Below are 23,191 nucleotides of genomic sequence, written 5' to 3'. Positions count from 1 at the left end.
AAATCGTGACACATGGGGGTGACAGGGGACTGTATAGGCCCTGACACAGGGACTTCACTAGAACATGCACCCAGAGCAAGGACCAGGGAAACACCCCTTTGTTTTCAGTTTAGCTCTACTTCCTGGAGTGCTGGGTTCCATGCTTCCAGGAGAAGACGTACACAGCAGCCTTTCTGAAGCAGTGCATAACAGCTACAGGGTTGGGTTTTTTTAAATCTACTTCTTGAGGTGATGGTTCAGGGACAAAAGCAGAAACTTCGGTTCTTGTGTAATAAGTACACCAGTTGTCCCATTTCGTGAGTGGAACAGAAAGAGGAAAGCAAAAAGATAAATTGTATCTTCATTTTGTCTAAAGGCACCTGCTAATCCTCTCTTAGGAAAAGGGCTTTTTTGTGTGTGTCAGTCTGACACAATGGAACAACTATTTCTAAATAACATCAGGGGGAGAAAGAGAAGCGTAGAGGCGTGACAGCTGGACTGAATCCACTGAAGAGACTTTCCCACTTTACCCTCAGCTTCACTTGAGCACCATAAAAGGAAAAACTGTTGGACTCCTGAATTCAGTTCCAAAAACCTTCTGGATTTATCCAAAGGCATGCACTTAACTTCCCTGCTTCTTTTTCTATCTTATAGAGGAATTATGGGAATTAACTCAATAGCTGTGGAGTGCTTTGACAGGTGAAAATAATGAAGTGTCATTCTGTTTCAGGAGCTGCTTTCAGCTAATGAGATAAAAGTAAAGGTGAACCAGAGAATTTTGAAAATAAATGCCAACTTGTTACAACAAAGAGATTAAGAGGTTAATAACACATGTATGGCCTCAGATGACCCCAACAGTACAACGTTATCTCAAATGCAGGATCCGGCTTTGGTAGCAAGGTGAAAAAAAATACAGTTTTAAATTAGTATCAGGAATATTCTTATGTCCGTGTTTCTGTTAGTATTTCATCACTCAAATGTTACAAAGAATAAACACTTTTTAAAAGACAGAACTACAAAGAGTTTTTACCTGTAGGTAGCAAAATTATAATGACAGATGTTTTTCTTACATAGGTACTGAAAGAATTAAACTTTGCCAGATCTGTTTTACATGACAGTTTGTTTTGTGCTGTATATACATCAAAATCCAAAGCAGCAAACAGACAGATTTTTCACAATTTTATGTCAAAATATGTCATCTCATTTCAAAACCAGGATGTCATAATGCTTAAAATCATGAGGAATACTTTTTGAGGAGATGCTGCCTGACACACACTCATGCTAGAACCATAGCAGTATCATGACTGATACAGTGCAGCAAGATTTATTATTCACTGTGTAAATGATTAGAGGCGCCTTTTTTTCACTGGTGGATCTTAGAAGAGACACAGTATGTAAGCATGCTACTTTTGTCCTCTTCTTCCAATGTTTGCCCAAAGCATATGCAAGTCTTCAGACCTTGCATATGCAAGCAGACTGCATCACTTGTAATTTATTCAATATAACCAAGGTCTTATTAACATTTGCCTGCTGATTTAAATGTTTTTAGTGTCAAATGGAATGAAGAATAGAATTATGAATATTGATAAAGGAGTCAATAGTAAGCCTACTACAAAGTCAAGAATCAAGTGAGATTTCTCTTTACATGTCAGAGTCAGCATCAAAAGCACTGAAGACTTGTTTTACTTCACTTTGACATCTAGAACCTGTTTTGGAGAACAAACACCAGGGACCCTTCTGACACTAGCATGTGCTCTCACTAAGAAGTTACTCTGAAGGCAAGCAAACACCAGAGAATGACTGGCAGGATGTTTTAGCCACACTGCCAAATAAGGTGCCAAATTGCTAATACATAACTTTGCACCATCTCTAGGTTTCTAATACATGCAGGGTCCCCAGTCAGCTGAGAGGCTTAGCTTTCCCTAACATCTTCCCCATCAATCATGTGCAAAGCAAATGAAAAAAAAAAAAAAAAGCCAAAACCATGGCATACTGTGAATAAATGAAAAATCAGTGCCACATACATAGAATAAGGTACACTAAGGATTTGGTGTTCATTACTAGCACAAAGATCAAAGCTAAAGTTAGGACTTTTTCAGTAGCTCAGTCCTTCTAAGCTCTAAAAAAATGATTCCTGCATTATGATTATTTTATATTTCTTGTATTCATTATTATAAGATCAAACAATCAGGGACCACATCCAGCAAGCCGAGCTGCATAAGGCCATAAGATTTTCTTAGCTAGGAGTGCAAAAGAGCTTTTTAAGAAAACCATCTCCTCCTCACTAGAATTTCCACACAAGGGCTTTGATCTTTGGTAGGTATTTTAATTGGTTGCTACACATGTGCCATGTTTCTATTCTGCATCTTTAGAGTTTCAACTTCCAGTCACTGTTATGCTTTTGTCTGCACTATTAAAGGGCCCACTACTATAAAACTTGTGTTTCCCATGTACATAATTATAGACTGGAAAAAAAAAATCCTTTAATCTTCTCCTTCATATAAAAAATATGAGCCCATGGAGTTTGATCTCTCATGACACAGGATGATTTCCACTACTTTAATCATTTTCATGGCTCTTCTGAGTACTCTTTATTTTTCTCAGTGTCCTCTTTGCAGCATAGATTCAAAACTGGATGCAGTATTCTAATAGTGACATACAGAGTTCATATAATGACCCTACTCCAACTTTCTATCTCGTTGTATTTTTATCAAAGCAAATGGAAATGAAAAGTGGCTACAGATTTGCATTCAGTTTATCTTCCATTCTCCTTGGCTGCTCATGAGCAGTTTCTAGTAATAAATTCTTAACCCAGTAGTTAGGGAAACTGTGTAGTTTAAGGCTATGCTTCTTTAGTTATTGTACTTAAATGATTTAATAATTTATCTTCCTTAATAAGGTCCAGTCCTGTGGAATTACAAGCTTTTGGACATACTACCCATAATATTTTATTGTTCTCATAAGACATGTGCCAAGAAAAGCGTTAGGAATATATAAAAGCAATGTGTAGACTATAAGGCTATGTCAGACCTAATTAGTCAAGATGGTTAAGATATAAAACATTGGAGCTAATTATTCAGTACTTACACATTCGGTGTGCACTGGATGTACAGCAAACAGCAAAGCAGCTAGAAGAGATGTCTTTGGAGCCAGATTTAGCCTTCTTCCTTTATTACTGAATTGCAGTCCACCCAATAAAATTGAGAACACATCAACCATCAACACTGAGATAGTACAATGCAGTATTATATTGATGACATGGAAACCAACTGGGTAGAAGCCTCCAGCAAAAAGGTAATTAATTCTATATAGAAAAAAAAACATGAAGGCTAGGAATTACATCAATGGTCTGAGATATGCAAACAGAAAACCTAAACAACCGCACAGCAAGATCATGTTAGACACACACACACCAAAAAAAAAGGCTGAAAAATACCAGCAAAACCCAGCACGCGTAGTATTATCACTTAGCCAGCACAGCAGGCTACAAACAACATCCTGATCTTTACTCAAAGGTATTCATATAGGATACCACATACAGTGTAATATCTATCCTCTCCAAAGACATGGTAATGCTATTACGTTAATCATATCTATGGCTACTTAGAACTGGTTTTTGGTTAGCAACGTAACTTCAGTGTTGCAATGCAGGAATGTCCTATGAATAAACAACCCAGCCTACTGAGGGGATACCCTTGGGCTTAAGAGAAACTATGTCCCAAAACAACCTGATGAAATCATTTTAATTAAATCCACACAGTGAGGAAACTAATATGCACTGAGAGTATGATTTCCACTGACATTCTAGCTGAAAAATGTCCTAGCATTTGGACTGATGATGTGGAAACCATCTGGGTACAATCCAGTATCAATCCAGAAAGTAGTCAGGTAGCACATCTTAGTAACTAATTTGTAAGACAGGTTAGAGAGAGGTTTCATGCAAGTATTAGAACCAGAAGGAAGTGTAAGTGTAAATTCAGACTAAAGCCCTATTCAAGATGGGCACTCTGTGGTAAAATGGAGAGGGAGAAGAAAAGGGAGAAACATTTTGTTACTATCTGTATACTTTTATCAGTACGTAAGATATACAGAAACTTAGTTTGGATAGGGGATTTTATATAATTCATGTGGTCAGCTTGCATCTGGCTTAAATGAAATCTATTTTAAAAGCCTAACCTATTCTAAATGTGATACACATAAAAGTTGGAGCTCAGGGAAATTAAGAAAACTGATTTCTTACTTGTGAAGATAGCATTTTATGGACCATCTCCACACACTCATCTATATTTTCAGATATAGTAATGACTGTATCCCAGTTCGCTCTTTAAACTAACCAGGATGTTACTAGAGATGGAATATACCACAGAGACCTTGAAAAGAAAGGAAAGCATGTGCTCTGTAATGCACTGAAAGCTTTAATAGGTTTAAGAATCTGACACATTCTATTCAGTTGCATATTTTCCCAACAGACAGTGAAACCCACAGTGCTAAGTACTTAAAACACTGACACTGCACTGAAAAGCCAAAGTTTTTGCTTGAATATGATGACTAAGAGTAGGAAGTACTACTTCTGCAACCACATAGTCCCTGGCTTAGACTGGACACAGCTGCAGAACCAGTGCCAGCTCCCCATCCGCAGCACTGAATTCCATAAGGAAGATGAAGAAGCTTAATACCGAGTCCTCAAAGATTCTCTGCATTACCGTGCCCAATTTTTACATGGTCTACTGCTTGCTCAAATCTTTGTGCAAAAAACATGAGCTAAGCCTCTACAGAAGTAATCCTCATAAAACTTTACTTATTTGAGAAAACCAGCAAGTTATACATATGGCCAAACATCTCTCTCTCTAGGGTTCTCACACAAACACTCACTTGAAGTTAAGAATATCAGGAGGGAAGAGATGGGAAGACTATTCAGTGACCTAGTGGCAAAAGACCACAGTATATTGATGTTATTTATAAAAAATCATTTGACAGGTCACCAGGAAAGCACAGAACAGAAACTACAATAGCTGCAAAAGTAGTAGCATGGCTAAGTGAAGGGAACGTACCCCTCCTAGTTCTTTGATGATGTGACCTATATACTGAACCACGCTGCCCTTAGTACCAAGGTATATAAAAGCATAAGATACAGTCTCTGAAAGGTACACTGAAATACAGAATGTCAAAATAATCTACACTTTGGGAAAGAGACAATTTGAAAATTAAAACTCAGTTTGAGATTAAGGTAGCGAACAGGAAAATCATATTCAGGAAAGGTATCCAACTACCATCCAGATACTTTGTCTCTCTCCTTTTACATTGCCTCTTCCCTATAATCAATTGAGCCAATATATGTTAAAAAAAATTCAGACCTTGAGCAAAAAGACAAGTCTCACCTGAAAGTTAGGACAGTTAGTGGTCGATATGACTTATGACTGGTATTGCTGCTGAGTTTGCTACCCCAAAAGTCATGATGCCACAGGTCACCAAGTGGGGTTTCTGCCCTGAGATCCTGAAAGGAAACATCATAAATTACCAGATTCTTAACACTTCCATTTTGTTCAAAGCAGTGAAACACAAACAAGTTCTAACTAATACAAGCTCATGCTAACATAGACATAGCAGGTGTTTTGTTGGCTCACTACTGACATTTGACAAGGTACCCAAGTTTGCAGTGAAGGTCACATCTTGGATGCCTGTCATCATAAAGGCCAAGATGCTTGGATTCTGAAAGAATGCATAACTACATGAAATTTAGTACAGCTATGAGTATTCATATCAGTTGATAATCTGGTCAATAGCTGAAATGCAAAACATAAAAACCCCCTTTACCTTATAGTTTCATAAAAAGCCTTTGATTTTAGGTCTAGGTTATCCTGCAAAAGTGGCCAACTACAAACTACTGCAAATAGTTATTTTTCTACCAGTGTCAGTAGCACAACTACTAATGAAAGCAGGAAAGCAAAGATAGAAAGGCTAAAGATAGAAAACAACAATTAGCTCTTTTTGAAGCCTTACTTCACACAGGACACAATTCAAGTAACTTTTTTAAAAAATCCTTCATACATGAAACCAAGAATCAAAACCCCTATACTGCTCTAAAAGATTAATAGAAGAAGACAGAAAAGTAATGAATTATTTTAATTTGGGGTGGGATAGGGAACTATTAAAAAAAACACTGCAAAGGAAAAGTTTGTTTTTTCCTTTTATCTTAAAGCCATGCTGATAATGAAAAAACCCAAATAACTTAGATTATTGAATTCACTTTGGAGAAGAAAAAGTAAGGACCTTGGTAGCATCCACCTCAGTATGCTGTGAGGACAAGCTGGGAAGCTTCAACTAATATATTAATTTTCTACTCTCCCCTCTTCTCCTGTTTTCCTGGGGCAATTAAATACCAATTTACATTATAGCAAATATACAGGTTAAATATACTTAAGACAGAACCTAAGAACAAAATTCTACTAGCAATAAATAGCTTTTGTATGAGTGCTGGTATTACACCTGCAATCAACCACAAGTTATCTCTGCCCCCACCTTCCCCCCTGAAATTGTTCAAGAGACCAACAAACCAAAGCAGATTAAAATACCAGTACAAACACAAGTAAGCAAAAAAACTGGGTTGCTAAACCCATGAAAGGTCTTCAAAGCCTAGTGTCCTATGTCTTATTCCTCCTACATCTCCATCTACTTACAAGATCCCCACATTACAATACCCTTGGTTCACTAACTCCAGTTCCTCTCAAACGCTACTACCATCTCACTTGCTGCTACAGTAACTTGAGCACCTCCTGTGGTCTCCAATAGCTTCCATCTCATCCTTAGCTAACATTTGTGGCCTGCCAACAAGGCAAGAGAGAACACGTACCACTGCTAGTCCCAAAGTACAGCCAATGTCTGGGCCACGCTGACTGCCTGTTGCTAAACTGAACTTAAAATAACTCAAGTTTTCTTGCTTCTCTCTTAATACATTCTGACTTGCATCCATCCAAAAATCAAAAAAATCCATCTTATTTCTATCACTGGATCAAGTCTGGCCAGTATCAGACAACCAGTTAAAAAAAAACTGGGGGGGAAGTAGGCTAAAAATCCTAGCACGCTGTCAAATGAAATGAAGCATTCTCTAATAGGTTACTAATCAGTACACAGAAAAGAGAGCAGGGCTAACACTGTAGTCTTTGAAAAGTCCTATATTGCAGCTATGAATTAAGGCATTCTAAGGGAAAACCTTAAGAAATCAAGACTCACAGGGAATCCTATTGAGCTTAAGAATTATTGAGGTGCAAAGTTGCTTCACTCTCCCACAGATGCTTCTACTACCAAACAATAACTACAAATTTCTTTTCCCAGTTCTACAGTTTGGGCCATAGGCACTGAAATTCCTGTTCCATTCCTCACTGGTACGCACAAACCTGAAGGTCTTAATTTGACTCTCAGAACAAGATTGCACTCAACCAGCAGCCTACTATATCAACCAGTATGGCCTGCTTTTCCAGGGGCAAGTTGGGACTGGGTTGTCCCAACATCTATTGAAGTCTTTGTACTCTGCAGGGGACAGCTGTTAGTGGGCATTGTGGCCCTCAGACTGTTTTCACAACCAACAGCACTGCTCCTTATGTACGTATGCCAAAGAAAGGGACTATGAAAGAGACTCTCTTTTTTTGGTATTAAAATTTTTAAAGTATGTCTTCTGTGTCACAGATGATCTTCAATAACTTGAGATGCAAAATGTATTTGAGATGTGCAAGGCTAGATTTCCCTTTCCGCTAGAATCAGTCTTCTTTTGTCTTTCACAGGAAGAATGCAGGAATAGCTGAATACATGGAATTACTTAGTGATTAGATTACACTTCCATATGCCCTAAATAATCTTCAGTCACGTATCTTGCTCTTGTTTCCAAGTTCTGTGAGAAAAAGTTTCTTACATAAATTTTCCCACTTGGTGGACCTACCCTAAAATAGGAATGGTTTGCTCTAAGAGACACAGCTTTTTAAAAGTTATATATGATTTTCTCTTTAAGTGATGAAAGTAGGTATCAAATAATCTCTAAATATTTGATTAGCAGCAGCTTACAGCCAGCAGAGTTCAACACTTGAAGGAAGGGCAGTTTTTCTATATAAAAGCTTATGGAAATGACACACTGTGTCTGAAGCTCCTTCTAATCCAACTGTTTGTCTTGCCAAACTAGTAAATAAACGAAGACAAAAGTCACTGTTGTGTACCAGTTAAAATGCTGCTTAAACTGGCAAGAAAGCATCTGGAAAACAGCCTTGAATCCCAATAAAATCTAAGAGAAAGTTCCATGATACAGTAGGTGCAGGGTCAACTAACAGCGCATTTTTCGCTTAAAAAAAAAAATAATTGAAAGATTGGAGTGGTGGTGGTAGCTAGTAAATCAACAAAAAGGTCACTGTGTGGTACCCAAGAAAACACTGGTATAGTAATGCTCAGTAGATCTACAAAATGACTTCACCTGCTGTCTCTCCTATTGAATAGGAATAAAATGTTATACTTTGTTTAATAAACTGTGCCTCTGCTAGATGCTCTCCCTCCCCATTAAACTGGTAAACTCATTGTCTCTGCATTTTTCTTATGGATTTTATATTTCCATATAGTCATATGACCTCTGTGCTAAAACAATACTGTCATAAAAACCTCATTTACTTTCTAGGGAATAACAGAGGATTTTGATGTGAAAAATAGAATAAGCCTCACAGTTTTTCAAACGTACAGACTAGGTAAGAATTAATCTATTTAAGCAGTCAGCTGAATTTCTCAGCATTGCCAATAGCTATAACCCTGGTGCAGGTTGTTGTGTTGCACAGATAAACTGAAACATTTTGAAAGTAAAGACTGAAAGAAATAGAGAAATATTACAAGTGTGGAAATTGCACATGAACAAAACAACCTGCCTTGTTTCAACATCAGTCTTTTATTTTAATTTCCTGAAAGAATGAACATTATTACTGTGCCCCAAATAAAACTTTGCAGAACGAAACATTTCCAGGAGCTGTGTAATTTAAAATATAATGCCTCTTTAAAAAAAAAAATAATCACTGTAGGTTCTTAATTTGTCTACAGTATTTTTTTAGAAGCTTTGAGATTTATTTCCAATTTGACAGATATATTTTCCCCCCATACATTTATAACTCAAGGCATGATGGCTTACACAAGCAGAATAACAATTTGTCTAAGGAAACAGTAATTCTGTGGGATTCTTGTGATAAGTTACCTCTAAATCTTGTGCAAGGCAGAAAAAAAATGTGAATTGTTTTTTTCGAGCGGTATGAGTCTCCAGGTTATCCTCCCTGTAACCTCATGGCTTCAGGAAAACAGAACCAAAAGATAAGGGCAATTCTTTTTACCCTGTGCTTCTCTTTCCAAACATTTAACAAGTTCCTTCCAGAACAGCGTTAAGAGCTGTAACACCAAGACCCACCCGTCAGCACAGGATCACTAACAGCTACGTGTGATTCTACGAAGTCCCTCAGCAACTGAAGACATTCAACTTGTCAAAGTCAAAAGAATCTCAGCTACAGGCTTGTTCAAGTCACATGTTAATTTCTAAGCATTTCAGGGATTGTTCATTGCATGTATGATCAGTTTTAAAATAGAGCACAAGACTACTCTGCCCCTATTTCAAGAAAATACTGTTGTCACAGGGACTTTAAGTGGGGAAGGAGCATAGGAAAAGGAAGCTTTCCTTGCTTCTCTAACATTTTTATGGTATAAATCACACCTGGAGAACCCCTGCACCCTACAATCACTTAGTGATGCATTATGTATCTTGCCACCGGAACAAGTTTATTCATTGGGCTTATTCATCTGTCATCCTGAGAAGATAATGAAAAGAATCTCCTATTAACATTGACAAGTATTAGAAAAGTCTACTGCATACTCTCACTGTCTTAGAAATGAGCATAAAATTAGATCTATAGGCAGTCTTGATGTACAGGTACCCTGTGAATAAGGATTATTAAACATCACATCTGAATTTGCTGCAACCCTAGATAATGCTTTCTTAGATGACGAGCAGACAAAGTCCACTTGGTATGGCAAAAAGAGATCCCCTGCCTTGACCAGATATCAACACTTGTTAAACAGAGCATCTCACCTGCAAAAGAACAAAAGGGGACACATTCTGAGCAAAAAATCAAAGAAGCTGTTTGATTTGTTCACTCTTTTGTTTATGCATTAGAACCCAAATCATGTTATTCAAATAGCTTTAGGAATAAGCTCTTGTTAACCATACTTAGGCTTCTAGCTTTTTGGTAGAGCACTGCTGCACAGCTTGTTTGTCAGAAAGATGAAGTTCAAAAAAAGGTATATCAGAAGGAAGCTCTTTACTAGGATGAATATTTTGGGCCTACTTAGATCAACTCTTGTCATTATTTCTTTTCCAATGACCACTTATGTCAAAGGGCATGGGGAAGGGAGAAGAGGGAGAAGACAGACAAACCTTATTATTGATGATGGCTTCAGAATCATCAAAGACAAAATCTCCATCATAACTGTTAGCAAAACAGAGGAAAGAAATAAATGCCACAACTGTTTTAGCCCAGTATGACGGAAGGAGGAACCATGATACATCGTGGTCCAGATTAGGTTCTGTTTGTGCCATTCTGTGAAACACTTGTTCCAAGTTGGGAGCTTCAGCATTATGTTGGTTGCAAATCTGAAAGAAATACATGCAAATATACAGTTATAGTTGTATTTCACTAAAAAACAACTTAAAAATGGGGAATTGCGTTGGGAGAGGAGAATGAGGTTTCATCCAACCTAAATTTTCTCTTGGTGTCTTTCATAGTTACTGGAACATATTTAAACATAATTTTGCACTTCAAATGTGGAAGACAGACACTGTTTCTCATGGTTGGAGCATAGAGATAAAGCCAAGGAATTCTTAGATTCTAAGTTAAAGCTTTGGCACAGGTAAATTTTAAAACCTCGAGCAAAGCACTCTGTTTCTTACTATTCTTCTTAAGTGTAACAAACAGAGGCATCACAGGGATGTGGAACATTTATAAAGTTCTTAAGAGAATGATAATCACTACAATTTCCTTCTCAGTGTGAAAAACAAACACCAACTGCAAAAAGAGCTCATCTCTCTTCTGTTGATCGAATTAAAGGACCTAGTCTTACACATAGCCCAAACAGGGAATTCATATAAACATCACAGGTAGCAGTTAATGGACTAGGCCCTAAATCTCAACCATTCAAACAATAAGACAAGACGCACATATTAAGACCAAAGTACTGTTCACTAGATCACTCTGCATGCTGCAAGTACAGTATAGGCTGAATTCCAGCGCTGTATTAATGGGCTTATGAGGTTGTTGAGGTAGATGAAAAAGACCACACAATCCAACAGCACTGAGTGATACATCAGTGTGGAGGTACTAAGGCTGGGAGTTCACCTGTGAGCCATCTTTACTTGGAAGGGTCTCTCCTGATGCTCCAAAGCCAGCCCTCACCTCTCTGTTTCTCTGGTGCTCCAACAGTACTGTGAGTGGTCTTATTATCAATTGCTGCTATAAATGGCAGGGGCAGGAGGTTACACATAGAAAACTAGAATAAATGCAGGGCAAAATACAAAGTTTTTATTGTTAAGCCCCAAGAATAACAGGCACATACAGTAGCCCACCGTCACACTTTCTTCTCATTTATTGGCTTTTTAAATCAACTGTTGCACCCTCTTTGCATACAATCAACGAAAAAGCTCCAGTCGTTTGGCATCTTGAACAGACTTGACCATTAGAGCCGCTAAGGCAATTGCTTTGCAGCTTTCTGCCTGCAACGCTAAATTCCAGCCCCCACGTATCCCGATCTCTGCACACACACATGCACGCAGACAGGCGGTACTCCCCGGCGCACCAGTGCCCCTTCTCGCTTTGGGGACTAAACAGCAGCGCTCCCAAATTCAGATAAAGTCGGTAAGATGGAGCTGTGCAACCTGAGAGAGAATGGAGCTCCTCAGCAGAGCAAAGCAGACCAGCCGCTTTAAGAGCAAAACCATTTCTCGAAGTAATTCACCCTCGTGCTGTCAGTTTGACGAAAACAAAGACTTAAAGCAAGGCTGTTAATCCGAGGGAAGTGTATTGCGTTGCTCGGAACAGCACAGATACAGCATCAAATGCCCGCTAGCCAAATAAAATATTTAATCTACTCAAAATTCATTTCGCCCTGAAAGTTTCTCCCATTACGCTGGTTCTGTTTCCCTGACGAACGCCTGCTGCCCGCCCTCTCCCCGCTGCCCACAAGGGGAGGCCAGTCCGGGGGAACTCCCTTACCAGGTTCACCGCCCAGGCGGGCTGAGCGCCCACGGGGGACGGCGAACCGCCGCCGCACTCGCCCCCCCGCGCGGCGGCCCGGAGTGCTCTCCCGTTGCCGGCCGGCTCCCACGCCACTGCCCACCGGTGGCGTGGCGGGGGGGGTGGGGGGTGGGAGCCTCCCCCCCCCCCCAAGGAAAGGCGACCCCAGCCCGGCCCAGAGCACCCCCGCCGCCCGGCACCCACACATCGCCGACACCCCCGCGGCGGGCCGGAGCGGGGCGCGGCGCCGTGCCCCGCCGATAAGAGCCGGGAGGGAGCAGGAGGGGGGGGGTGTCACACCAACGGTCACAAAGGCCGTGCGCGGAGACCCGTAAACTCCCGTCCTGTGCGTCCCGAGCACCCGGTCCCGGGGAAAGAGTCCGTCCGGGAAGGCGGCGGCGGGCGGGTAGGGGCGAGGCTGCGGGGCGGGCGGGGAGGCGAGCCCCGCCGGCAGTTTGGCGGCAGCCCTGCCCCACTCGCCGCTCCCCTTTTGTCCCGGCGGCGGCCCCGCCGAGGGGGGTGGGCGTCCCGCCCCGGCCCTCAGCCCCGCTACCGCCAACCGGGCCAGTTCCGCCCACGCTCCCGCCAGCAAGCGGGACAAGCACCCCCCCCCTCCCCCCAACCTGCGCCCGGCGCAGCCCCGCGCCGTGGGGGCCCCGCACAGCGTTACCTGCAAGGAGAAGGAGCCCACGCGGCATCTCCCACCCGGGTGCGAAACTCTCCCGCCCGGCGAGCCCCCAGCCGGAGCGGCCGGCGGGGGAGGGGCCGCGGCGGCTGCGCCCCCGGGAAACATCCTCAGAGCCTATTGGCCACCTCGCCGCCCCACCCCTCTTTCTCCCCGCCCCTCGGGCAGCTCCGCGCGCCCATTGGCGGCGGCGGCGGTGACGCGCGGCAGGCGGGGCTGAGGAAGCGGAGCGAGGAGATCGCTTGTGGCGGTGGCGGGGCCGGTGCGGGTCGTTCCCCTCCGCTCCAAACTCCACACCTTTCCGCTTCGCACAAAGGCTGGAGTGGGGCAGCTTCCCCGGGGCGCTGCCCGCCGCCTGAGCCGCCCTCCCAGAGCCCGCCTGCCGGTGCTGCCGCCCCTGCGTGGTGCTCGTTGTCCCGCGCACCTGGCTGGCGGCGGGGGGCGGCTCGTGCGGGCTCGCCCTGCCCTTCCTCACCGCCGCGACCGTTAGTGTGACCGTTAGCGGCGGGTGAGGCGGAGTGCGCGGGAGGCTCTCGCGCGCATTGGGCGGGTCGCCTGGCGCCGGGGAACCTGGCGGGCGTGGGAAGCCCATGTTTCCGTGACCGGAGCCCCCCGCTCTTCCCTCAGAGCCGAGGTTCCTGCGGGGTTACGCGACGCGCAAATCCCCCTGGAGAAAAGAAGTTGTAAAGCCAGTGGGGTGGTGGCGTGGGTGTGGGGCGGGGAGGGTGTTGGGCGGGAGGCGTGTGTGCCGCGGGCTGCCCTGCCGGGTGAGCTCGCCGCTCCGGCTCTCGGGCACGTTAACAGGGCACCTTTCTGATACCTCCTCCTCCTTTCCCGCTGAGGCCCTGGTCTTGCCGGGCTTGTTGCGGGGTGCCTGCCTCCCACCACCGTCCCCACCACCAGGACAGATACCGTAAGGAAGCAATTAAGAAAAGGCTTTGTCAGGTGTACTTTATTTATGCGTTTCATCGTTGCGATTTTCTCGTAAGAAAAGTGTGATTAAATGCTGAACTATACCACTGCATGTTCGGCAGAAGCTTCCCTAAAAACAATAACATCTTAATGTACTGAAATTGGATGAGAAATCCTGGCTGTGAGCCAGGCAGAGACATATAATTTGGAGTGGGATTTTTTTGAGATGTTTGCATTGTCAAGTGTCAAATTAACAAGGTTATTTTATAGCTCCTTTGAGGCTTTAAATCTCAAGTGGAAGTGCTGCTTTGGGAGGGCTGTGGCAGTTGCCACCCGTAATTGTCTACTTGACACCTGCTTTGAAACATCTGCTGCTAGGACATGGACAGCTCAGCTGCTTGTGAGGCAGCAGCTGAACCAGCACAATTTCCAGGCTCTTATATTCTTCAAGTACATGTGCAGCTCCTGCTTTTAAGATGGTAGTCTTGTAACTTTTGCTTGTTCAACAGCTACCACAGAGCATCTGAGGTGCTTCTGGATTGGAAAGTGGTAAAAAGCTCGCGACCAGCTGTCACCAAGCATGCAAAGCTATGTTCACTGGCCAAAAATTTCTGGTCCCTTTGTTAGAAGAGCGATAATAAATACACAAAGACCATGACCTCCAAACCAGTAAATTGTGCCTTGTACTTTAAAATGATCTTGTCTGTTCTGTTCTTGTCCCCAGTTTAGTGAGTATGGGTGGGTGTAATCAGTAAACTTTGTATCTTGTGATTTAGAATCATAAAATGGTAGAGGTGAAGGATGTCTTTATGACTTTTTGGTCAGACTGCTTTATAAATACAAGATAAAATGTGAGATAATCTGTATTGGCATGCTCTCCAGATTTTCTACTCCTAAAATATGAAACACTGAGATCTATATCACTTCCTGAAAATGGCTGGTTTGCCACATTAGTTCACAATGAAGTAGTACTGGTTGATGACTGTCAGATTTCCTTACTGTTTAAACTTAGCACCCCCCAAATTACCCCAAATAAGTATTGTCAGGTCAAATTCTTGACAACTATCTTCCCAGTCTTTCCAAATCCAACGATCTTCCTCATACCACAATATTTACAGACATTTTAAACAATTTGCATTTACTAATGGAAGGGCCCCAAATCAGAAGAGAGGGGCCCAGTTTAGGAAGAAAACCCACCCTAGTTAGGAAGGGCAGTCTATCGTGTAATCTTCTATGAATTCTAGTGAAGTACATGGCATTTCAGTTCATGCTTAACTTGGTGCGTATGTAAGAATTTATTTTAATTTAAGCATATGTAAATACACGTAAAGTTCTGTGAATCAAGGTTGAGATTTGGCTCACCGGACTGTGACAATTGCTAGACGTTGGCTATTTGAGTCACTTTCACATTTCTGTGTTACATCTTGTTCTGTAGAGGGTTTGACTTTATCACATTTGCTGATGTATTCATTTCTACTAATGGCCCATTCATATCAGATGCTCGTCTTACTAGCTCCTTTGCTCACATTTCTTATGCATCTGCACATCCATGATCTATGTTTTATAACTGGAATTTCATTTGTTCAGTGTAAGTCTGCTGATATCGTCAGTTCTGGTCAAATTTATGTATATCCACTCAGCCAGATGCACAGATGGTACAAATCACCTCATCGCCACTGATGTCAGTACAACAATACTGATTAACATTTTCTTATGAACTAGACAACATATACAGAAGTCCCTCCTTCCCATTATTTTCCATTTTCTATTTCTTTATCTTGCTTTTTATAATATAGGAGCTTTTACAATGACCTTCTGTTTTAATTAATCTGAAGAACTGCAGTGCAAATACCTGTTCTGGAGAGTTCCCTAGTTCCCTCAAAATCTTATTCAAATCAGCTACAGTTGCATAATTTATCTCCAGTCTGCTTCTTCAGAGGGTTATTTTAGTGCTTCAATTTAAAATGGTTCCTAAATACAACACTAATTTTTTTTTTTTAATCTCCAGTTTCTGGGAGGGTATATGTATGAAGTGAGTGTCTCTGTGCTCTGTAGTTTTCTCAGCATGCTAAATTGATCTACCTAAGTGGCTATTGCATCCTTATTTTTAGCAGCCTGCCAGTGCAGCTCTGCACAAAGGCCAATCTTTCTTCTGTAAGAAAGGAGTGTGCAGAAGATGTGTATTTCAAGGAATCAGCATCTGTGAGGATTGCAGCAACTTTGCAGACAAGAGAATAAAATGTCAGGGAGTATGGTAATGAGGGATTCAACCAAAAGGTTTCAGAAGCCTAAAAAGACTGTCGGTCTTTGTCAGAGCTGGTGTTGAAACAGCTGCATCTTCCCCATGGCCTGGATTTTCCCATAGTAAATGTGGGTGTGGCCATGGAGCACAACTGCTCCTAAGTGTAGGCAATGAGCTGGTCACTACCTGTTGCATGGTTCAGGGCATGCACAAGCATTATGTATGCAAATATTTGCATATATAGTATGCACATTTGCACTACTATTGTTAATAGTACTTCGATAGTCTCTTTCTCTAGGCAAATAATGTCCCAAGTATTTGTTCTGCAAGGCATTTTAAGTAGCAGAAGGTCTTAGGTAGCTTGTTTTGTATGTCATGTTTTGTACACGTGTCTCTGTGTGTGTGTATGTGCACATATATGTATGTGGACACAAGCAAACTCATATGCCTATGGCAGTTGCTGTCTTGATCAACCATAAATCATAAAACCAAAGCAAATGAAACAGAAGTTTTGCAAGAGGAGTGGAGTGAATGGAGCACTGTTTTCCCTTTTTTCTGTGTCTCATATTCATTCCTACATCTCCTTGCTTTAGTGACTGCAGTTCCCCTCATGACCCATATAGCATCTTCATTAAGATCCCTCTATATTCCTGTTTGCTTTTCGGCTTGCCACCTGTTCCAGACTCACTTTATGACTGACCAGAGCTAAGAGTGCCTTCCCTGGTGAACGGCCTGCCCAGACTTCTCGCTAGCCAGCCACCACACAGGATCAGTGATAGCTGCATCTCTCTGTGAAAGTGTCTGTAGGGTTGCTGTGATTTGCACAACCATTATGATATTTATGAAACAGGTAGGAACTGAACATGCTTGAGGTCCCTTTGATACCTTTGAGGTTCTTTGATAACTCTGGATTCATGAGGTTTTATGAGAAGAGGATTGACAGGCAGACCCCAGAAGTTTAATTTTCTTTAGAATCCAGGCTTCCAGTCAAGTACTGGATCCCTCAGCCCTGCTACTGTAGACATATCCTTGCTCACTAGTTGAGAATGATCAGATCCATTGAAGACTTGTTGCTACTCTGTATAATGTTTAGGGTAGATTTGAAGGATTATGGCTCACAGTCTTAAATTATGTTAAAATATTTATTTAACCACACACTTGCCTTCCCCCAAATAGTAGCTAGCAAATATGTTTTTAAAACAGTAGTTAATTCTGAAAGTGAGAATTATGTTCTGCTGTACAGGTGGCTGTGAAATGTGTTCTTGTCAATATAAAATGAAGAAGTTGTAGTAGGTCAAACACTCATGAATAACAAAGATTCTGCTAGCCTATTGTTCTCTGAACCATAAGAATCCTCATCACTACTCTTCACTACAGTTCTTTAGATGTAGTACAAGATAGACCTTAGCTTTTAATAAAGAACCATCTACCAATAATCAACCTAAGCTTTTCAGGGAAAGTACCAATGTAGTTATGCCAACTCATTAAAAGTTCAGCATTAAGACTGAACTACTTCACTCGTATGCATCTGCCTAGCTTTTGTTATGTTAGAGAAAATACAAAGTTTTCAGTTAACTGTGATGAGTTTTTTCCCTCCACCATCTCTTTGCCAGACATTGAAATGAAAATAACTATCCGTGCTCGACACAAAGAAGCTGAAGATAAAAAAGAAAATTTAAATGGAAAGTGGAACCCTTAAATAATTTTCAAAGGTACTCAAATTTCCTTCCCAAAATTATTTCAAGCTGTATGAGGAAAAGATTGGAGATGTAGCCAGAATGATTGCATGTGCTAACATTATATGATTTCAGAATATTTCCAAGTTTTACATTTAGAAATTGCATTGTCCTAATCAAAAGGCTGTACAAACATCTCTGCTGTCAGAATCAATTTGTAATTCATTACATTTGTCCTCCAGTTTAACGGTCTTTTATCTACACACACATACAAATATGAACAGGCACTTTAACAGGCACTGCTTTATCTGTCTTAAGATTAAATTGATTGGAACTTTATTGCACACTATGTAGAACTGTATTGGGCAATACATTAGAAGATTAAAGAAGTTATAATCTAGTGGAAAACCCAACAGCATCTAAAATACCTTCACTTGAAAAGCATTTGCAACCATGGTCAGAGAACCAGAAAAATTATTTGCCTTTCCTTCTATTACACAATGTTAGCAAATTGGACCTTTGTTTTTGCACTCACATAGTCATTCACCCAAGTGAACTGCCAGTGTGGAATATGGTTAATCAGTCAGATGATGCCATTTTGTACCGAGTAGGATAAAATGATGATGTGAGGTACAAGAAACAATGAATTGGGGCCTGTACATTTTTCTATATAAAGGTTCCCTTTCAAACTATTTTTAGCTCTTCAGCTACATGTCTAACCTTGCCTTTATTCCATTTTCACAGGACTACTTACCTAACAATGGGTTCCATGAAATGCTGAAAGTTCATCCACATGTGAAGAACTCCATGACCAAGACCTACATTTAAAAAGTAGGAGGGAAAAAAGGATCTTTGAAGCTAACCCTAAAAAGTGATGAGAACTCTGGGGAAATACATACAATGAAACACTTTATAATATAATGAAAAAAAGAAAGAAGCTAATAGTATGTGATTCATATGAACTCAGTTTATAGCTCTTAAATCAAAATCTGAATTGAAAGACCTTCAAACTGGATCAGTGTTTGAGGCAAAACTGGTGAGCAGCGTGATCCAGCAGGCAGTCATTAGACAACGTCAGACTGCAGGCCAGGACATCAGACAGTAACACTGCCATAAAATGCAGAAATTATTTTAAACTTTTCTTGTTACTGGTATTTGTGAACTGAAATTGTTATTCTTACTAAAATAATTTTATTTCACAGACAGGTATGGCTGTAAACATGAGATCATAGAGTGATGCTTAAATTTTAGTGTCTACTCCAGAAAGCACTGAGAAATTTAAGACATATGAGTTACTGGAGAGTGTAGTTAGAGTGGCTGCTTTCAGATAATTTCCAGCTGTGATTTGTAAATAACATTTTTCTTTTCCTTCTTGCTTAAAGGTAATTATGGCTGTATAAGAAATTTAAGAAGGAATAGTTTACCTTTTTCTCATTTAGAGTGCTTGGCAAAGGAAAGCATCTCACTTTAGAGGTGGAAAACCTGAGGAATGATGAGATAAAGTTGCTTATCCATGATTGCCTAGCAGTTCAGTGGCAAGAACAAGAAACAGAACCCAACAGAGCTGATTATAACATGGTGTTTTCCTTGCAATGAGGAATTCTGAGATTTTGGAAAAACTTTTGCTGAGCTGACAGAAGAAAGGTAAACCCCAAATATTTTCATAGGACACAAACTGCCCTCTCCTTCTCCTGCCTGTTAAAGAGAGGTCTGTCTCAGGAGAAACAAGACTCATATCTTCAGCTAACCATTTATCTTCTGGAAGGCTTGTTGTCCCCTGGAGAGTAGAGTTGATAGGAACCCCTTGCACAGGCTGCCAAAGTCTGAGTGCTGTGGCTCTCCCTGACACTGGCTTGGAGAAAAGAAGATGGTTCTCTTCTCCCTCCCCACCCTGACTTCAGTTCTGTGGTTTTGGGCCTTGAAGATATTTGTCCATTATTTTGACTGTTTCCTGTGAGGAGAAACAGCCCCTTATTCGTACGTCGGTCTGAATAATATTTTGTCTGTTAAGCACCTGGCTTTTTACAGAGCCTGTCACATTTTTCATGTTCTTCTGTTGCCTACTAGGCCCTAATTTTTTAATTTTTTTTTTCTGGTAAGCTAGGGCCTGTGGGTCAGGTGCCCAGTGTGATGGATACTATACAAAAACATAGGAAAGGCAGAATTCCTGGCACAAAGAGATCATTTGTGCCCCACAATTTTGCAACTTTTAAATGTGTAGAGCGGCATTTGTGGATCATGTAAGGAGTAAGGCAGGGCCTTCCTTCCATTGGTGGTGTTCTTTTGTATAGACACAGGCAAACTATCTATGTACTCTTCCGTTCTGATACTGCTACAGAGCTCATTAAATCTCCTTTTTGCAAGCAAGGCCTGAGGGCTATTAATTACTCAGTTTTCCATGTATAAAATGGGAAGAATGCTGCTAATCTGTTGACAAGTCTGCAGGAAGCTGTCCAACTGTGAAATGATACTGAAAATTTCATTTTCTCAGAGATATTGTCATCTCCACACTTTTTTCTTTTTTTTTTCTAAATAAGTTAGGAAAGCTCTTCTCATTACCATGGAGACTAATATTTTATTGCAAAGATTGTAATTGCAAGCAAGTTTCAAGGTTGCAAGCAGATTTTCCAGAAATCAGGTCAATTGATGAAGTACCTGCACTCGGTGTCGGCTGCTGCAGTGCACATCACTTTCGTTCCAAGTCTTATTTACATTCCATGCCCCAGGGCTTGGCTGCCAGCAAATCAATTGTGGAATTGTTGTGCTGTGATAGATTCTGCACCAGGATAATAAAGGAAAAATAACTTAACTGAAGGGTAAACTTGCTTGCATCTACCCCAGGGTATGTCGGAGTAGCAAGGTATAAGCAGGCAGTGACTGCAAAGGGGTTGATGCCCCACAAGATCATATGTTGGCTTACCCATAGCCGGTTGTTCCTGTAGCCACAGCAAAAGATAGATGGCTCAGTGCATCACAAATGAAGGCCTGCCTAATAATAAGCATCTCTTGCAATTATTCAGTTTGATTTACTGACAAAGGAAAAGAAAGAAAAAAGCTTACTGCCTTTTTTCCTCACTTTTTTTTTTTAACACACAAAAAAAGGTTAATTAATGTCAAAAAAAGGATAAAAAGAATAAGAAATGGCTGCAGTCTGCACGCTGGAAGATATTAACAATGCTCTTCAGTCCCACTCCCACTCCCATGAAGAGCTTTCAGCAAGTTTGCCTCTTTGAACTTTCTGTAGAAACCTTCAGGCAGAATCTAAGACACAGAGATTTCTTGACTGCATCCCGGTGGAAGGACGCTTCCACTCTTGTTTCTTACTTTTGTAATTATTCCCTTCCACATGAGTCAGAAACTTCAAGAAATTCTTCCACAGATGCAGTGGCCTGCATGCTAGAAAATGATCTAACATAGTCCAGTCATGGCTATTTTTAATAAAGATATCCATGGCTTTAAAGCACCCTTGACAACCTACATGCATTTTGAGCATCTATATATTTTTCCAGTATCTGCCTGAGGACCCAGTTCTGAAAAGTGCCAAGTACTCTTGCGTGTATTGACTTTAGTGGCAGTAGCTGTATAAAAGTGGATCAAACCTTGGTGAGGAAGATCGGAACCAGGCAGAACCATAGTCCTAACTAGTATCTACAGACATTCACATTATCTTCTAAAGCTTCCTTTTCCAAATGTGATTAGTTTGGAAACCATTTTGCAAGATATCAGCCGCCTCTGAGCAAGTTTGCTGTTTCACAGGATCAAGCCTCGGTAACACCATATTTTTGACCTAAAATGCCAACAGTCTGGTGTGTCACAAGGATGCAATCCTATACTCACTTGGCTAAATTATCTCTTGGTACAACACTACAGTGAGGTGTCAGAAAATATGCTTGTGGATGTTTAGTGGACTGACCTTTTGGAAAGAGAAAATTAATCCAAAAGGAGAAGTTTTCTGCTCACTAACAACAGAAATAAATGCAGATGAAGGGCCTAATATAAGACTGCTAAACCTGTTCGATGCGAAATGGTAATACAGGGGTTTAGCTGTATTACCCTTGTTAAGTTCTGGGTTTCATGAGAACTGATATTGGAACTTAATATTCTGAAAATGTATTTTAAAATATATTATTTTCTTAGTGTGTTTTATTAGCCTATAACATTGGTTGAAATACCGGGCAGTAGTCCACAAATGGTATACTGAAACATGAATAAGAGTTCTATCTCCTCTATTTAGCAGAATGAGAAAGAAGAGAAAAAGTAGAAGAAAAAAATTAAGACCCAAGGCAATAACTATAACATGCAATAATTCCAATTACATTGTCCCAGAAAGTTCTGTAACATGAATTTTTAAACATGTGCTTTCATGCAGTTGTGGTCCCCTAAATATGTGGCAAAAGATTAATAGCTGTTGAGTCTAACAATAAATTTTTTTTGTGCAACTCACTTGTCCTCATGCCATTGATTTTATAATTCCTTCAGGAACCATTATTTTATGTTTAGGTTCACCAAGTTTTGTTCTGGAATGGTGCATCATAATCTGTATCAAATTCTTGAAGTAAAGAAGTAAAGCCGGTTCATACATAAGATTTGTTTTAAGTATTTATCCATCTTAAAAATAAGATATCAAACAACTTTGAAAAAGAATTTCTAAATTAATTTTTAAAAGGCTGCAGGCTTCTTGGGAATGGTAGATAGAAAAGAATTTAAGATCGTATAGGGTCAAAACATATTGATGTAGTTGTACCAGTGGCTTTCCATGCTGTTGTACACTCAATAGTTTTAGAAAAGGGGTTTCAGCTTCTTGAGCAGTGAATCTGGCACTATCCATGTGCACTACCTTCACACAACATTGCATCCATCTTAAAGCCAAGATAAGCAATAAAGTCCCTAGTTTCAGCTTGATTTTTACCAGGGCAACATTACCCCTTCCTGCTTATGGTCTTGACTGTCTAATGAGGAAAGAGGAACATGGGGGAAAGGGAGGAGGTTTTCCCAACGGCTAACTTTCCTCTTGCTCTAAATTCCCCTGTGTGTTTCTACTGGCTACAAGTAGAAACTACTGATGCTAACCTTGTTAGGCTACTGTGAATTCCCACCACAAAATCAAAGCTCGTTTTCTGAATCCCATGCAAATAACACACCTCTAGGCCATCCACTTTTATTATCACCTTTGTTTGGTTTGTTTTGCTCTTGAAGGTATGTTGAGATCTCACATTAAGTGACCTGTCTAATTCAAAAGGTATTTCTCACAGAAATAGGAGATAAATATAAAGAAATAAATATTTCTCACAGAAAGTATCTTTTCTACATGTTGTCACATCTATGGCATTATATCATTGGCAGTAATAGTATCACTCCTCCTTTTTCTTGTTTTCTTACTGTACTGATATTGTGGGATGGCTTA

At 40.8% G+C, this 23,191-nt stretch overlaps 1 protein-coding gene and 1 long non-coding RNA gene across 3 annotated transcripts in view; one reads left to right on the top strand and one right to left on the bottom strand.

Moving 5' to 3' along the window:
• TMTC4 (transmembrane O-mannosyltransferase targeting cadherins 4) overlaps nucleotides 1-13,044 on the bottom strand; it is a 59,407-nt gene extending 46,363 nt beyond the window's left edge. Inside the window, exons 1-4 of one of the 2 annotated variants that reach the window (XM_064440628.1) lie at nucleotides 12,943-13,044; nucleotides 10,421-10,636; nucleotides 5,358-5,473; nucleotides 3,067-3,283 (exon numbers count right to left, since the gene is read on the bottom strand). In XM_064440628.1, the coding sequence (XP_064296698.1) occupies nucleotides 3,067-3,283; nucleotides 5,358-5,473; nucleotides 10,421-10,582 (495 nt within the window). In that variant the 5' untranslated portion in view covers nucleotides 10,583-10,636; nucleotides 12,943-13,044. Of the gene's footprint in view, nucleotides 1-3,066; nucleotides 3,284-5,357; nucleotides 5,474-10,420; nucleotides 10,652-12,942 lie in introns of those variants that run through there. The other variant, XM_009509855.2, reaches the window with a different exon arrangement.
• Nucleotides 13,045-13,213: 169 nt separating this feature from the next.
• LOC135317230 (uncharacterized) lies at nucleotides 13,214-21,934 on the top strand. Its single transcript, XR_010376289.1, has 3 exons — nucleotides 13,214-13,465; nucleotides 17,725-17,823; nucleotides 18,532-21,934. It is a non-coding gene; the product is annotated as an uncharacterized LOC135317230 (long non-coding RNA).
• The last annotated feature ends 1,257 nt before the right edge of the window (nucleotides 21,935-23,191 follow it).

This window comes from Phalacrocorax carbo, chromosome 1, assembly GCF_963921805.1.
Source record: "Phalacrocorax carbo chromosome 1, bPhaCar2.1, whole genome shotgun sequence".
Lineage (NCBI taxonomy): Eukaryota > Metazoa > Chordata > Aves > Suliformes > Phalacrocoracidae > Phalacrocorax > Phalacrocorax carbo.
This window is presented reverse-complemented; position numbering and strand designations above follow the sequence as displayed.